We start from the raw sequence: 16,076 nt of genomic DNA on the forward strand, positions 1-16,076 counted from the left end.
GCAGCATCTGTGTTTTCCAGGTATGTACAGTTGTTAAGAAAAGCAGAGACATTCTCAACGAGGCCGTTGGGTTTAAACGTGAACGTCGGTGGCTACCGAATCCAAGAACTTGGCTTGCCTTCGTATTTCTCTCTCCTCTCAGCTCACACAGATTATTCTGATAATGCGTACTTCTTTTTTTTTTAATGTTTATTTATTTTTGAGACAGAGAGAGACAGAGCATGAACGGGGGAGGGTCAGAGAGAGAGGGAGACACAGAACCCGAAGCAGGCTCCAGGCTCTGAGCTGTCAGCACAGAGCCCGACGTGGGGTTTGAACCCACAGACCGTGAGATCATGACCTGAGCCGAAGTCGGAAGCTCAACCGACTGAGCCACCCAGGTGCCCCTGCGTACTTCTGATATATAGTGCGAATTCAGCCCCTTCTAAAGACCAAGAGAAATTCAACATCCAGATTTTTCATACTCTTTCGAATGCTGAGTTTCCTGGTTTGGAGAGGATCTCTTGTTCTCTGGCTTGACTATTCTCTCCACTGCCTATCTTCCTCAAGAAAATAGGCAGAACAGTCAGCAACGTTTGTTGGTTTTTGTAATCCATACTCAACATCCAAACCCAACAGCAAGTTACTTTGACATCATAACTAATACTGTATTCATATATGATACTAATATTTCTGATTAATACTGCTGATTTTTCTCAGGCGGTCCATTAAAAGCCAAAATTTCATAGTTATCTCATGTTAACAGAGGGAGGTATGATCTTGGATGCTATTTTCAAACTGTTTTTCTTGGTTGTGTTCCCTTTATTTAGTCCAAATCTCTAGCAATTACATGGTATTTCATTTCATTTCTGTAATTCTAACTGCACTTTAAAATATTTAATTACAACTGATGGAATCTCCTTTTCCTTATGGAAACAGATCCAAGGCAAATCTATAGAATTTGTGAACTGAAAGAGACCAGAGTTGCTCATTTCTAAAACAACTACTATTTATTCTCTAAAAGCATGTTGCTTTCCAAGTACCCAGCAACCACAGTTTCCCAAGAACTCTGTTCTCCATTCTTCTTTCCAGACAGCAAACATTTCAAAGGTACCAAATAGCTCCCTCTGAGTTCCCTATTTATTAAGGATTCCTGATTCACATATATTTCACGAACTACTAGTTGTCCTTAGTGCAACTGGGGCATGTTTCCATGGTATTTCATAGCCTGAAGCAGAGATTCTTTTTCTCCTAGATTAAACTAGTACTCGCTACCATAGGTTTCTGAAATTAGATCTTTAGGGAGAAGAAAAGATCCAAACTAGAGAATTCTAGTAGTTACTCCCTACACCACCCAAACACACACACCTCCACACATAATCAACAACACCGTCCAGAATGTTTCTGAATTCTCCGTAGAACAACCAGATGGCAGACATATTTCAAAATACATTACGTCCAATCCTTACAAGAGCATAGGAATTAGATCATTTGAGTTCAGAAAAACACCCACATTGGATGAAGGGATAAGATGACCCTTGGAGATCGCCTGCAGCACAAACAGGAAAGCAGAACATCGTATCTCCCTCCAGTTCCCACCACTACTCCAAAGTGGAGCCAAGAAGTCCTAATAAGACACACATGGGTGGCCACTAGGGACGTCCCATTTCCAGGCATCATTTAATCGGCGAAAGAACAGCCACACGGTGGAAACCTCTCAGCGGGCCCCTGGCTCTGTAAGTGTTAACGGCATTAAACAACTGCCCAGGTGTCCAGCCTTGGGCCGTGAGAACGCGCAGCACCGGACCCTACCTACCTCGGACTTCCACACAACGTAGGGGTGGCTGTGGCTGTTGGGGGGGGACTGGAACTTTCTCTGCTGGAGCCACCTCCGGGGAGAAGTGAAGATGCCATTGGGGCCACCCCCCGAGGAGCAGAGGATGGCGCTGCGGCCACTGCCGGGCCCGGCCAGGACTGAGGGCAGGTCCCAGGCCATGCTCTTCTTGAGGCCGCCGCGACCCAGAGGGACCTCATAGTCAAAGTGGAAGCTGCCAGACGGCGACTTCTCCTGAGGGGTGCTGGGCGTGGAGTGGGATGAGCAGAGGGGTCTAGGGGGCGGGAGTCGGCTGGCCCGGGGGTGTGGGCCCCGAGGAGAGGACGCCGAGCGCGGGCTGAGACCCTCGGCCGGGGGCGGCGCGGAGCACAGGCGGCCCCCGGTGGCCCCACGCGAGCTGCCCTCCACGCCCGCCTCGCCCCCACAGCCGCCGATCAGGGCCGGGTCCAAGCTGCGGGTCTGGCGCAGCTTCCTCTTGGAGAAGCCCTTGGCCGAGGCCGCGCCGCCCGAGGCCGGCGAGGAGCAGGAGAAGACACTGTGGAGTAGGCTCTGCGCGGACATCTCGGCGGGACTGTGCTTGAGGGCCACCCTCTTCCCGCTCTCGGGACGCTGGCGATTTGGAGCCGGGAAAGGAAGGGGACTCAGGCTAGGCTGACAGGCGGGGCTGGCCCGAGGCTCGCCGAGGGCTGTGGAGGGCAGTGCCCGGCTCACGCACCGCCAGCGCGCTCCAAGTGCCCCAGCGGGTGCAGAAGCAGAAGATCCATCGCCAGCCTTCTAGGAAAAGAGGTCGGGTGGCCTCCTGCGGCCGCTAGGACCTTCCCCCGAGCCCGAGTCGCGAATGCGGGGAGGAAGAGAAGGAGGAAGGTCAGGCGCTCGCTGGAGTCCCAACTCCAGCCCACCAGCGCCACTCCCCCTTCCCAGCCGAGGCAGGAGAGGCCGCGCTCCCGCTCGCTGGCTCCTCCGGACAGCCTCGAAGCCTCCAGCAAGCTCCTCCTCGCGCCCTAAGGACTGTCCCGAGGGCTGGGGAGGAGGCCTCCTGGGCGTGCGCCCAGGGCGCGTCCGTCGCGCTCCCTGCGCGCCGCGAGGGGGACTTCCTCCGGCTCCGGTGTTGGGCGCCCGAGCCGCGCCTGGGCTGCACCGCTGCTGTGTCCCGGGCCCTGAAGCTGCGCGGCTGGCCTCCACTTGGCTGTTGCGCCCACTCCTCCGACTGGCTAGGTGCAAGTGTGTCTCCAAACTCCAGGTTCCCGCGAGGTGCTAGCCCTGCTACGAAGTGGGGACCCAGAGCGCGCTGCGCCTAGGGCCTCCCAAGGGCTGAGTGGCCACGGGCGGGAGAGAATTCCTGGCTGCGCTCAGGGAGCTAAGGAGAGAGCCCTAGGGGCGAGCGCCCAAGCCCCACGGCAGAAGGGCTCTGGATATTCGCAGCCCAGCCGTGGGCCCAGCGCAGGAGCGGAGCTGTCCCCGCACGCTCAAGCTAGAGACAGCGGGAAGGGGGTGGGCGGGACGGAAGCCAGGTCTGGAGCTGGGGAGGAGCCAAAAGCAGGAGAAAGCAGAACGTGGAGTTTTCCAAGCGCCAAACCTGGGAGGCGCGGAGCGCGAGCGCAGCTCGCCACTGATACCGGGTCTCCAGGGGGGAAAGCCGTGAGGACGGAAGTGCGGACCTTCTCTCAGTCTCCCCTCCCCCAGACCGAGGGGGCGCCAGCTCCACTCACGTTTCTGGACAGGAAAGGAAGTGTCAGATTGCACCCCACCCACTGGTGTCAGATGGGCAGCCCAGGACGGTTGCTCTCAAGTTGGAGTTAAATCTCATGCCTTCCTTTTTCTACCCACTACTGTTTTTGTGTTTTGTTTTGTTTTGTTTTGTTTTGTTGTTGTTGAAGGAAGGCTAGAGATTCGGTTCCAAAGCAGTGGCCGCAAATGAATGGGCTGGAGATGGGGACCTACTGTGGGGAGGTGGTGGGAGTCCTGGCCCAGTAAGGGTCCTGTATAAATATACTCGAGGAGGAGGGGTGAGTGAGGCCGGGCGGGAGGCAGGCGCCGAACGCGGCGTCAGCTCAGAGGCTGCGGAGATTGGCGCTCACACGCGAGAGCTCTCCGGGTTCGGCCCTGGGACGCCTCTGGGCGAAGCGCGCCGCGGCCACATTCCTGGGAAACTGGACAACGCTGGCGATGTCAATGTTCCGCACTTGGAAACGAGTCTGGGAGCAGCTTTTCCCCGCTACTGTCCGACCCCAGGAATCTAAAAAGCGCCAAGCCTCCCGCCTCTCGGACGGCTTTGTGATGTGACATTTAAGTTTTGCAACGCATCTGACGACCTTCTCAGCAGGGGAGTAGAAAGAATGTTGGAAATGCCTGCGTACTGTATCTAACCGTGTTCGTGAGTCCCCTTGTACCACTTCACGGTGAAAAGAGTTGTATACGAACGTAAAGGGGACTTGCCTTTACCATTTCTTTCATTAAAGAAAAAAAAAACCTACAATGAACTTATAACTACAGGTGTTTGGCACGAACGTTCCGTGTATATCAGAATTGTCCAACTTTGACTTTAGAATACTTCTTTTATTCCCCAGGATCTCTGATGCACACATTTTTGTAAATGTGGCAGACAGACTGCACCGAAGGAGTTCCTTCTGGTAACTTTCTGACCGACCTGCTGCCCGAAGACAGAATGAGTTACGAATTTCCCAGCACTCTCACCGCTGTCCATCTCTCAGCACCCTGAGACTTAAGTGTTTTCATTCACTGTCTGACGATTAAGTGAGCTATGGAGAGGCACAGCGTTTAAAATCGCCTACTTCCCTGCCTGACCACACAAGCCACATTACATTTGGGGGGTTGTTGGCATTTGCTTTCTTCCCTCCTCAAACAAGTCAAAGTTACTGTTGGAAGTAAAAGAGGGCGGGTCTTGCCTGCCCTTTCCTTACTCAACAATACCCTGTAACTTGTCACTAGTAATGAAAACACTTAACGTCTCTAATACCATTGCATGGAATTGGTTACGCTTCATCGGATTTTGGCATTTGGAGTAGATGGTTAACAAAGTCACACAAAATAGGACCTCTTATAACTCAAGGTGGTTGAGCAAATGTAATTTATGGCTCATATACATTCTATTTCTCTAAACCCCTATGATGACCGTGGGGTTGAAAATGCAACCCTGCCATGGTTATGTAAGGCTAATAAGAATGCCCTCTGGGTACGAAGTCATACATTCCTGGTTATGGCTGTGGGAGAGCCAATGAGCAGAAGGACTCCTCTATTGCCACTTGGGGCTTGGAGCAGCCAAATCCAGTTAATTCATCATCTTGTTTCCAATGGGTCTTGACCCTCTATTAGTCTGAGGCTTGCCTCACTGTTGGGAACTGTGAATAAATTGTTTTAAATATTCATAAAATTAAGTTTGGACTCCTTTTTTAAAACCCAGTATAAGTATGTGAGCTTTTAAACCACAGGCGAAAGGGGCGCCTGGGTGGCTCAGTCAGTTAAGCGTCTGACTTTGGCTCAGGTCATGATCTCACCACTTATGGGTTTCAGCCCCACGTCGGGCTCTGTGCTGACAGCTCAGAGCCTGGAGCCTGCTTCAGCTTCTGTGTCTCCCTCGCTCTCTGCCCCTCCCCCACTCTCTCTCTCTCTTTCTCTCAAAAATAAATAAACATTAAAAAAAATTAAAACACGGGGTGCAATGTAGTGGTATTTCTGGAAAGAAAGCATTCACAAGAAAATTATTTGGATTTTTTTAATGATATTTTTTAAACTATTTTGATTTCCAACCTGACTGCTATTAGGTTTATTTTACAGTCATTGTGGTTTGTGGCATATTTATTCATTCCTAGTGAAGGCATCCTATTTTACTCTCGTTTGTTATATAATCCCTTTCCTTATACAGACCCAAATCACATTGGCCTTTCTGATTGACTGCCATTTTACACCAAACTTGATTAAGGAAGATCTGGGTTTCATTTACCAATTTCAAAAATCACTGGTTCTGTTACATCGATCCTAAGAATCTTTCTTACAATTCATCAGCCTGCTTCATAAGCAATATAACTAGTAGTGTAGAAATAAATGGCTTTGAATATATATACTTTAAAAATCAGATCTCTAAGACGTTGCTCCTTTATGAGGGCATTTGCTAGTGAAAAGTGGGGTCCAGGGACGCCTGGCTGGCTCAGCCGGTAGGGCATCCAACTCCTGATGTCAGGGTTGTGAGTTCAAGCCCCATGTTGGGCGTGGAGCCTCCTTAAAAGTAGTGTCTGTACTTGTTTATTTTTCCCCCTCAGAATCAAAGATGATCAAAACCTTAGAATATCTTTTATTAAAGGCAGAACAGTGTGTTCACTATTCATTCCCCATTATAATGATCCTAGAAATTCAGGATACAAAAATATATAGTCCATCTGGTCATGGCACAAGAATATTCTAATGAAAGTTCTAGAGTCCTTGATCTGACATCAAGGCATCCTCTTATCAAAAGATACTAGAAAACTCATCAGTTTTCTTTCTACTCCCTTGAGATGCTATTCTACAAACACATACATCTTACTACCAAAGGATATATTCTGTTAAACCTAAATTTCCCTTTTCTTAACTTTATCCCTTGAAATTTTTCTCATCTCCAGCCAAAATTCCTCTTTCCTCTTGGTGTTCAGACCCTCAAGCTATTTGTAGATTTTTATCATCCCCCTTGGGTCTGACTGTGGTTTGGCTACACTATAAAGTTCATATTTTGCTTTAAAACCATCACTGTAGATGATCTCCTCTGCGTTCCCTCCAGTTGCTTATTTCTTTTTAGTCCTGATGTCTAATATTCTAGGTTGGGGCATCTTAGTTTGCCCTTGTTTGTCATATAATCCCATTGCTTATATAGTCCCAAACCACATTAAACTTCCTGATTGATTGCCATATAATATTTCAGAGTTCTATCTGATCGGCTCCCAACTCTTAGTCAGCATCTCTGATCTTTCTTTCATTCTGCCTGTGTCTCTCAAACCGATTGTGATCCGTCTGATATCATTTCTACATTTTCAGTGGTATTTGGGGTAAACAGTTCACAGCATCTCACTCTCTCATAGAAGTAGTCAAGGGTTCTGCCTTAAGCTCCTGAAACATGAATGGGGACAGGTTTTTAATCTGTGTGATGTGGAATATATGAGAAATGTGCAGAGAGCTTTGCAGGACTTAAGAATGCTAATTACGTTGAATAGTCAGGCTGCCCCATGCTCAAACTACTTCTTGATTTTTAAGGTAGGATTTTTTTTTTTTTTTTTTTTTTTTTTGCAGGTAAACTAAGACTCTTTCTTCTGATTCCTATTCTAGGACCTCCCTGAATGAATATAATTGCCAAGGCACTTAAACTACAATTGATGGATGTTAGTGGAGGTAAATCTAGAATCGCAGGATAATTGCATATGGGCAAGATTAGCAAAAGCTTGCTTGCTTAAACACTAACCTAACATTGAGGAACAGTAATCATTTTCCAAAGACAAAAATATTGTCATCATTATTCTCTAGAAGGCAATCATCATTATAGATGATTTGCAAGATATAAGGGTATTTGAGAGCTTGAGTCATAATCTGTGCCGTGATGTGAGAAGACTAAGATAGAAGTTCCACTCTCCACCTTAGAGAACAATTTAATATTATAATACCAAAAGAGATATTCAGGGGGAAAATCTTTATGCAAACACTATAGGGGAAAAAGCACTGAACACGACTATACCCTTTGTTAACTTGAATTTAGTGTTGTATTCAAGAGCTTCTATTCAAACAGCCTGGTCCTGACCTTTTACTTAGAACAATATAATAACTAACACTTGTTGGACCTTACTATATGGCAGGGGCTGGGCTGAAATCATGCATGTGCTATCCAAATCCAGTCACACACACACACACACACACACACACACACACACACACACACAGAGTTAGAATACTTTACTCCCCATTTCATCCATCAAGAAAACCGAGACCTAGAGCAGTCCCACAGGACACCCCCTGGTTAAGTGGCAAAGCTAATATTCAGGTCCACATCGTCGAGCCTCGCTCCCTAACTCTCTCAGGACTGGAATTGCAGATTAAGGAGCCCTTCATTTTGGAGGTGCTTTGGGACCCTCTCCAGATGGATTTCAGTTTATTGATTTCCCAGGTAGCTGTGTGACCTTGGGCACAGCATTCTCCAGCTCTCATTCTCACTTCCCCATCTACGAGATCCCATTCCCTTCAGAAAGCTTTAGCGATGTGTACAGAATCTGACGTATGCAGCATGCTTAGCAAAGAGCTTTCCAGAGAGAGCAAGCACAGTGACCAGAGTCACTAGTATCATCTGTACAAAATCTATGCATTTTCAATTACTTTATGAATCCAGACATATTGAACGACCGACCATCCCTAATGTGAGCTCGCCTGGTCTGACACCCGAGAGACCTATTCAAACCTTTCCAATTTGCTGATGAATCATTTAATATTATTTGAAAAAGCCCTGTGGTTGACTCAGTGAGCAGTCATACCTGGAATTTCCACCACTCCCCCCAAGTTTTGTGAGATGCTGTCAATACCAACTAAATAATACCAACACAGTCTTTCAAGGCAGGGCACTTTTTTTGAGTCAAATGAAGGGCGGTTTGGGATTCTCTATAGTCAGAGAGGAGGGTAGGAAACAAACGTTTTGCTTCCTCTGCATTTAGATACCAACAGGCCAGTTTTTTGGCTCGATTTCACACTGCCCAGAATTAGAAGCATGAGCCCCCTTTTTAAAGGAGGCACGCAGTTGAGGTTTTCATAGGCATCTAGTTCATATCAAGATCTGACCATTTCTTCTGACGTTATATTCAGAAGTCAAAATGAGTACTCGTAGCCATCTTTCTCACTTTCTCTCCACTCCACGTGTCTAATTTTACCAGCCCTCACCAATCATGGTCTTAAAAAACTCAAAATCAATTAAGAGAAAAAAAAAAGTCCTGTTTCCATATCAGCATCTGCACCGGACACACAAAAAAGCCACTTGCAACACTGTCCCTTCTCTCATTTTCTGGGTGTTAGCAGTGAGTTCTATGTTTTCTAGTATTTGATCTTTGTTCAACTTTAAAAAGCAGTCTTGGGGGCTGGGTGGTTAATCGTCCAACATCAGCTCAGGTCATGATCTCACGGTTTGTGAGGTCTGTACTGACAATGTGGAGCCTGCTTGGGATTTTTCTCTCTCCCCTCTCTCTCTCTCTCTGCCCCTCCCCCACTGGCGCTCGCTCTCTGAAATAAGCTTTAAAAAGTAAAAATAAAAAGCAGTCTTGCACAGGCACATTGCTCTACCCTTTCACTTACATGTTTATTCCTCAAGCTGGTATGAATACAGTATTTCTAAATAACCCTTATGTTTTCAGGGTACCTGGTGGTGAGTCAGGTGAAAAAACAAGGTTGTATAAAAATCTTAAGGCAAGTTCCAGTATGGATGTGCTTAGCAGAGCACCAGGGGCCACACATGAAACAAACAATTGTCATTTACCTACAGCCAGCATTTGAAAGAATCTTCCAACATCAAACCCTAAATGTAGGACCATCACCACTTTTAGTTTTGGCTTTGAAACTTGATCTCAAGAGACTTTTTTAAAATGCTCATTTACTATATTTTTGAGAGAGGGAGGGAGGGAGGGAGGGAGGGAGAGAGAAAGAGAGAAAGAGAGAAAGAGGGAGAGAGGGAGAGAGGGAGAGAGGGAGAGAGGGAGAGAGGGAGAGAGACAGAGAACTAATAAGCGAATAAGCGGGGAAGGGGCAGAGAGAGGGAGTAAGAGAGAATCCCAAGCAGGCTCCATGCTGTCAGCACAGAGCCCAATATGGAGCTCGATCCCATGAACCGTGAGATCATGACCTGAGCTGAAACCAAGAGTTTGATGCTCTACTGACTGAGCCACCCAGGCGCCCCTCAAGAGACTTTTTAATAATAATACAAGTTGGCTGACAACCAAGTTCGATTTCGGTTTATAAACATGTTTGAACACGTGCTGTGTGCCAACGGCATTCCTTCTTTGTTTTACTTTCTCCTGTCTTTGCAGGTGAAGGTGCACTTGGAGTCTCAAAGTAAATTAATTTTACCTAAACCTGGTATATGGTTCAGTTGTACTTAGTTACTTAAAGTAGTTTGTAACATCTTCCCATAACATGTTAAACACTAAACTACTTTGGAGAGTAAAGAATTAGGTGATAATGTAAATGATTGTTCATGTTTTGTTACTCTAAAATTTTCATAATCTAAGCATTTTTCAGTATTTTTAATTTTTAAAAGTAAATAATGTGGAATCTTTTCCTCTGGAATTTTCACTTTTCCCCCCAGAATCCTGACTTCTCTACATCGAATGGAGACAGGAAAACCTATTTGCCCAACATTGTTTCTAGTGGCAAGATAGAGTCGGGCATAGAAGGGAATAAGGGAAGAACAACGGGTCCTGTGCCTAGGTAGGGTATAGCATTTGTTCCCATCTACTTTACTGAGGAATACTCTACATACAATAAACTGTACCAAGGAGTTTTGACAGCCATGGATACCTATGAAACAACCAGCACAATCGAATCCAGAACATTCCCATCACCTCCTGGGTTTGCTTTTATTAACGTTCCATGAACAATGACAATGCGATTTTGCCCCATGTAATGGTTGAATTGTGCCTTCAGTCTATATATAAAGGGAGGGAGGAAGAACCAAAATAGAGAACAGAACTTTTTACTTCTCATAGTGGGCTGAATTATGTGCCTGCAAAAGACATGTCCAAGTCCTAACCCCTGGTACCAAGGAATGTGACCTTATCTGGAAATAGGGTCCTTACAGATGTGATCAAGTTAAGATTAGGTCAGACTGGATTAGGGTGGGACCTAAATCCAATGACTGATGCCTTTATAAGAGAAAACAGAAGGAGATTTGGATACACACACACACACACACACACACACACACACACACACACACAGGAAAAGGCCATGTGAAAATGGAGGTTCAGACTGGAGTGATACATCTACAAGCCAGGAAACACCAAAGTAGCGGCAACCACCAGAACCTGGGAGAGGCATGAAACAGATTCTCCCGTAAAGCCTCCAGAAGAAACCAATCCTCCCAACACCTTGATTTTGGACTTCTGGCATTCTTAACTGTGACAGAATAAATTTCTGCTGTTTTAAGCCACCTACTTTGTAATAATCGGTTATATTTCTTAAGCCACAGCTTGGTTCTCGTTGTAACAATTTAATAAAACCCAGAACCAAGGAATTCACTGAGCAAAAAGCAATCACAGAGAATTTAAAAATAAGGCAAGAGAATGGCTAATGAATGGTTCTAAGTACAGTGACCTCATTGTCATAGCAGCAGCTAAGCTACAGCTGGTCCCCACGCCTGGTTCTAACCCTCCTTCAGGATGGAGTTCACCTTTCCTGTTGGGAACCTTCTGTCCTTCCAGGCATTTGTTTCGAGTAAGGTGTTTGGCACTTGGTTTTGTAACTGATCAGCAACACACAGAAGTGCATATCACTAGTGCAAGCCAAAAAGAGACGCTCAAATTCGGAGGGCTGTGATGCTTCAGTTTACCTTCTTTGGTGTTTATTGCACTCTGCATTCAAGGGGCAGAGCAGACACCTGGGATGCAAACGAGTTCAAATGCCAGAACAGGCTTGAGAGAAAGGACTTTAAAAGGACAGGTGGGCGCTGATCAAACGTTTCAAACAGGCACGGAGAACCAGAGCTCAGTACGGTTTTCTCTAGAGAGAACCTCCAGGGATCCAGTTGAAAAAGCAGAGCTGCTCAGGTTCATAGCTGCATGCCCTTCATTTGCCTCCTGTAGGATTTATTGGGAATTCCTTGGGTAGTTTTCACAGTTCACTGCTTTGTGGCATGACACAGATTAGAGACATACCAAAGAACTCCCACCCCCTTTAAAGATATAGAAAAGAAAATGAGACACTCACAGATTACAGTAAGCAGGCTGTGAGTCAGAGAGCTAAACGGAAGGGGGTTTCCCCCTTTTTAAATGGAAATGGCTTCATAAAGCAGTGCCGTGGAGCTGGCAAATGCAAACTGCTGGACCTTGTTGAAGGTTTACACAGCAGTGGGGAAAAGCCAGGAATGAGAATCATGGATCTAACTAGCCCGCTCAGCTAACCTTGTGCAAAATCCTGCTTACCTTCAAAGTCACTCTCCTGCTTGCTCTCCCTGCCTAGTCCCCCCCCCCCGCCCCCCCCTCCCCCGCCTCAGCTAAGTTAGGTCCCTGGTACGTGCTCTTTTACTCGTAGGCTTCTCCTTCCTCATGGCACTTACCAGAATGATAATTACGTGGTATTCATTAGTGCAGTTGTGTACGTTCAAGCTCTAACATCCCCAAGCTCATGAGTTTCATGAAGCAAAAGCCATGACTGATTGGTTGTCCCTTGTATCCCCAGTGCTGGAACAGCTCATATCACATAAGAAAAAGGACTCAAACCATAAAACGATCTGTCAGCCCCTGTCCCCTCATCTGGATTTTGGCTCTTTTGGTCCCTGATGGCTCTTGCCTTCTGTGCCTCAGAAAACTTGGAATTACCCTGAGGCATCAGAGGGAGGTGTCTTTGTTGATGTGACCTGTTGTGAAAGGACTGAAATGAGCAAGAATGATGTAGGCATCTGTTCATCAAAACTGTTATTTAACGCATGACCTTTGAGTTGAACATCTCCAAGTTTGAATCCCAGGTGTGTGTAGGTGGGGCGTGTGTGTGTGTGTGTGTGTGTGTGTGTGTGTGAGAGAGAGAGAGAGAGAGAGAGAGAGAGAGACAGAGTACCTTGAGTAAAGTTATTTAATTCTTCACGGACTCAGTGTTTCCTCTAATACAAGGAGTTTACATAACTATATGACATAAAGCATTTAATATATTTTCCGACATAGAACACACACATAACAGTTAACGATTATTAATAAAATTTACTAGCATGTATTATAGAAATAAGACACATAGAATTGCTTATCTAGGCTTGTCTATCTGATGCACCATCATAAAATCAAATACCTAATAACAGTAATGTTAATAATAGCCAACCCTCAATATACACTAAGTACTTTGCCAAGTACTTTACATGGGCTCTATTTAATCCTCATAACTTGATGAGGTACTTATCATCTTCACTGCCCAATGAGGAAATTGAGTCACTAAGATGTTACAAATGTGCGTAAGTGAGCGAGTAAATGGTAAAGCCAGGATTTGCCCAACTTAGCAGGTCAACGATGGAGCCCATAAGTTCCTCTCAAACAGACAATGCTAATTGGGTTTATAAAACATGTTTTCTTGGAAGATGCATGACAAAGGGAAAAGTCATGCTAACCTCCCCATTCACACGATCTGGACCACATAGGATTGGGGGGATCTGGGTGTGGGGGTCAGGTATGGAGGAAGGGTAGAAGGCAGGCTTAACATTTTTCCCAAACACCTGTTCTGTGCCAAAAACCTTGCATAGATTCCTACACAAGTTTGCCATGATGTAAATATTCTTATTCCCATCTACTATGGTGAAATCACCATAAATCAGTGATTCACACACATCTGTCAAAAACCACTTACTTCCCACTATACTTCATGAATATCAAATCTGGCTAAAAAAGACCGTGGTCATCATAAAACCTGAACAGGAATGTCATTTCCCTAACTCAGACTTGCCCTTCATACTTTCTAAATGCATATGGAAATTACACAGCCATTGCTCTGTGTTTCTTATGCATACTTTCACTTATTAAAAGAGTTCTAGCCTTCTTTCCTCCGGGATCAGTCTTCAATTTTTTTTTTTCTGGTATCACTACCATGCTCTAAGCATGTTCTTTTGGACATTTTTCACTTACTGCATATTCCTCTTAAATTGTCAAAACCCATATTGGACACCGTGCTCTTATAAGGGACATATTTAAGCTGTGTTTAGTTTGATTCACGTATGCCAAATAAGAAGTCGGGGAGAAAGCTTTTATTCACATTTTGTGATCTGTCTGATATGTGAGGGTGGTGGAAAGTTCATCAAATTCTTGTTATCTATAAAGTAAAGGAAGCTCAATCCTGCCAAATTGGGTTTTAAGGTTGTGAGAAGTTACTAAACTCCCTTTTATTATTCAGAACAGCTCCTTTTGCCCAAATGAGTTCTCATCAATGGAAAGTCAGTCTACTTGAGCCAGATGATCCTTGTGGCATTTCCAAATTGCATGCTGTCGCAAAAAGTGTCTTTGTAAATGGAGACTGATCTGACGGAGCAGAGGGTCAAGAAAGGATCTATTTGGCTAAGGCATGTGACACAACGTGGGTCATTAAGATAATGGAAAAAGTGTGTTTAAACTCCTTCAGAGCCTGATTTGAGGAAATGTGATTGCATGAACCTTTTATTCAGAAGCCCTGAACTTAAAAAAAAAAAAAAAAAAAAAAAAAAAAAAAAGACACAACCTTTATTGATAGTAAGCACTTACATCTCAGCAACTGCTAAGGCAGCCTTGTGTTCATGCAATATGTCCTCAGGTCTGTGCCCATCTCTTGGACCGAGTTTGTTAGCCCTCCCACCAGCAATGAGACTCATATAAGTAAGAGACACACAGCACCTAGTCCACTTACTTAAGAAATGGAAAAATCTGGGGCACAGAAATGGCAGGTGACATGCCCATGATATGAGAGACCTGAGAGACTGTTTTCCATTCTTTTTTTTTTTTTTTGATCCCTAGAATATTCCACAATGACTGATAAAAGATAGGCACTCATTAAAACGAAAAAGTGAATGAGTGAGTGAATGAATGAGAGATTACTGGAGCTGGAGCTAGAGATCGATGGAGAGGACTTGCCGTCTGCCACACCAAGATCACCATTTATGGTTTATTGAGTCACATACCATAAAATTCACCCATTTTCAGCTCAGTTCACTTTCACTCAATTTACCTAAGCAGTGTTAAATTGTACGTATTTACTCAAAGGCTGCTTCAAGATTTGTTGGGAGCCTATCTTTTGATTTATTTGCTAAAGCATCCCTCGAGACCACCAACTGACAAATGAAAACTAAAAACTACAAGACACTGATAAAACAAATTGAAGAGCACAAACAGAAGGACGTTCCATGCTCATTGACTGGAAGAATCAACATTGTTAAAATGTTCATACTACCAAAGTAATCTACACATTCAATGCAATCCCTATGAAAATTCCAATGGCATTGTTAACAGGGCTAGAACTAATAATTCTTTTTTAAAAAGTTTTAGTGTTAATTTATTTTTGAGAGAGAGACATAGTGTCAGTGGGGGAGGGGCAGAGAAAGGGAGACCCAGAATCCGAAGCAGGCTCCAGGCTCTAAGCTGTCAGCACAGAGCCCGATGTGGGGCTCGAACTCACAAACAATGAGATCATGACCTGAGCCCAAGTCAGACACTTAATCGACTGAGCCCCTAGAACAAATAATTCTAAAATTTATATGGATCCACAAAAGATCCCGAATCACCAAAGTGATCTTGAGAAAGAATAACTAAGCAGGGGTATCACGCTCCCTGATTTCAAACTATACAGCAAAGCTATGGTAATCAAAACAGTATGATATCGGCATAAAAACAGACACGTAAATCAATGGAACAGAATAGAGAGCCCCCAAATAAGCCCACACATATACGGTCAATTAATTTACTAGGAAGGAGGCAAGACTATACAATAGGAAAGGACAGTCTCTTCAATAAATGGTGGTGGGGAAACTGGACAGCCACGTGCAAAAGAATGAAACTGCACCACTATTTTACACCATACACAAAAATTAACTCAAAATGGATTAAAGACTTGAATGTAAGACCTGACACTGTAAAATTCCTAGGGGAAAACGTAGGCAGTAAGAGATTGGTAAGACATCATTCTTAGCAATGTTTTTTTTGGATTTGACTCCAAACGCAAGGAAAACAAAAGCAAAAATGAACAAATGGGACTACATCAAACTTAAAAGCTTTTGCACAGCAAAGGAAACCATCAACAAAATAAAAAGGCAACCTACTGAATGGAGGAAGATATTTACAAATCATACACCCAATAAGGAGGTAATATCTCAAATATATAAAGAACTTATACAGCTCAATGACAAAAAAAAAAAAAACCAACAACCCAATTAAAGATGGGCAGAGGATCTGAAAAGACTTTTTTCCAAAGAAGACATATAGATGGCCAAGAGACGTATGAAAAGATGTTCAACATCACTAATTATCAGAGAAATGCAAATCAAAACCACAAGGAGATATCACCTCACACCTGTTAGAATGGCTATTATCAAAAG

The 16,076-nt window shown here is 44.6% G+C and overlaps 1 protein-coding gene across 1 annotated transcript in view; it reads right to left on the bottom strand.

The window, feature by feature from the left end:
- Positions 1 to 2,905, bottom strand: part of ARHGAP6 (Rho GTPase activating protein 6) — a 453,678-nt gene extending 450,773 nt beyond the window's left edge. The window contains exon 1 of the mRNA XM_045472356.1: positions 1,796 to 2,905. Coding sequence (XP_045328312.1) covers positions 1,796 to 2,374 — 579 coding nt within the window. The 5' untranslated portion in view covers positions 2,375 to 2,905. The remainder of the gene's footprint in view (positions 1 to 1,795) is intronic.
- Positions 2,906 to 16,076: the final 13,171 nt, after the last annotated feature.

Source organism: Leopardus geoffroyi, chromosome X (assembly GCF_018350155.1).
Source record: "Leopardus geoffroyi isolate Oge1 chromosome X, O.geoffroyi_Oge1_pat1.0, whole genome shotgun sequence".
Lineage (NCBI taxonomy): Eukaryota > Metazoa > Chordata > Mammalia > Carnivora > Felidae > Leopardus > Leopardus geoffroyi.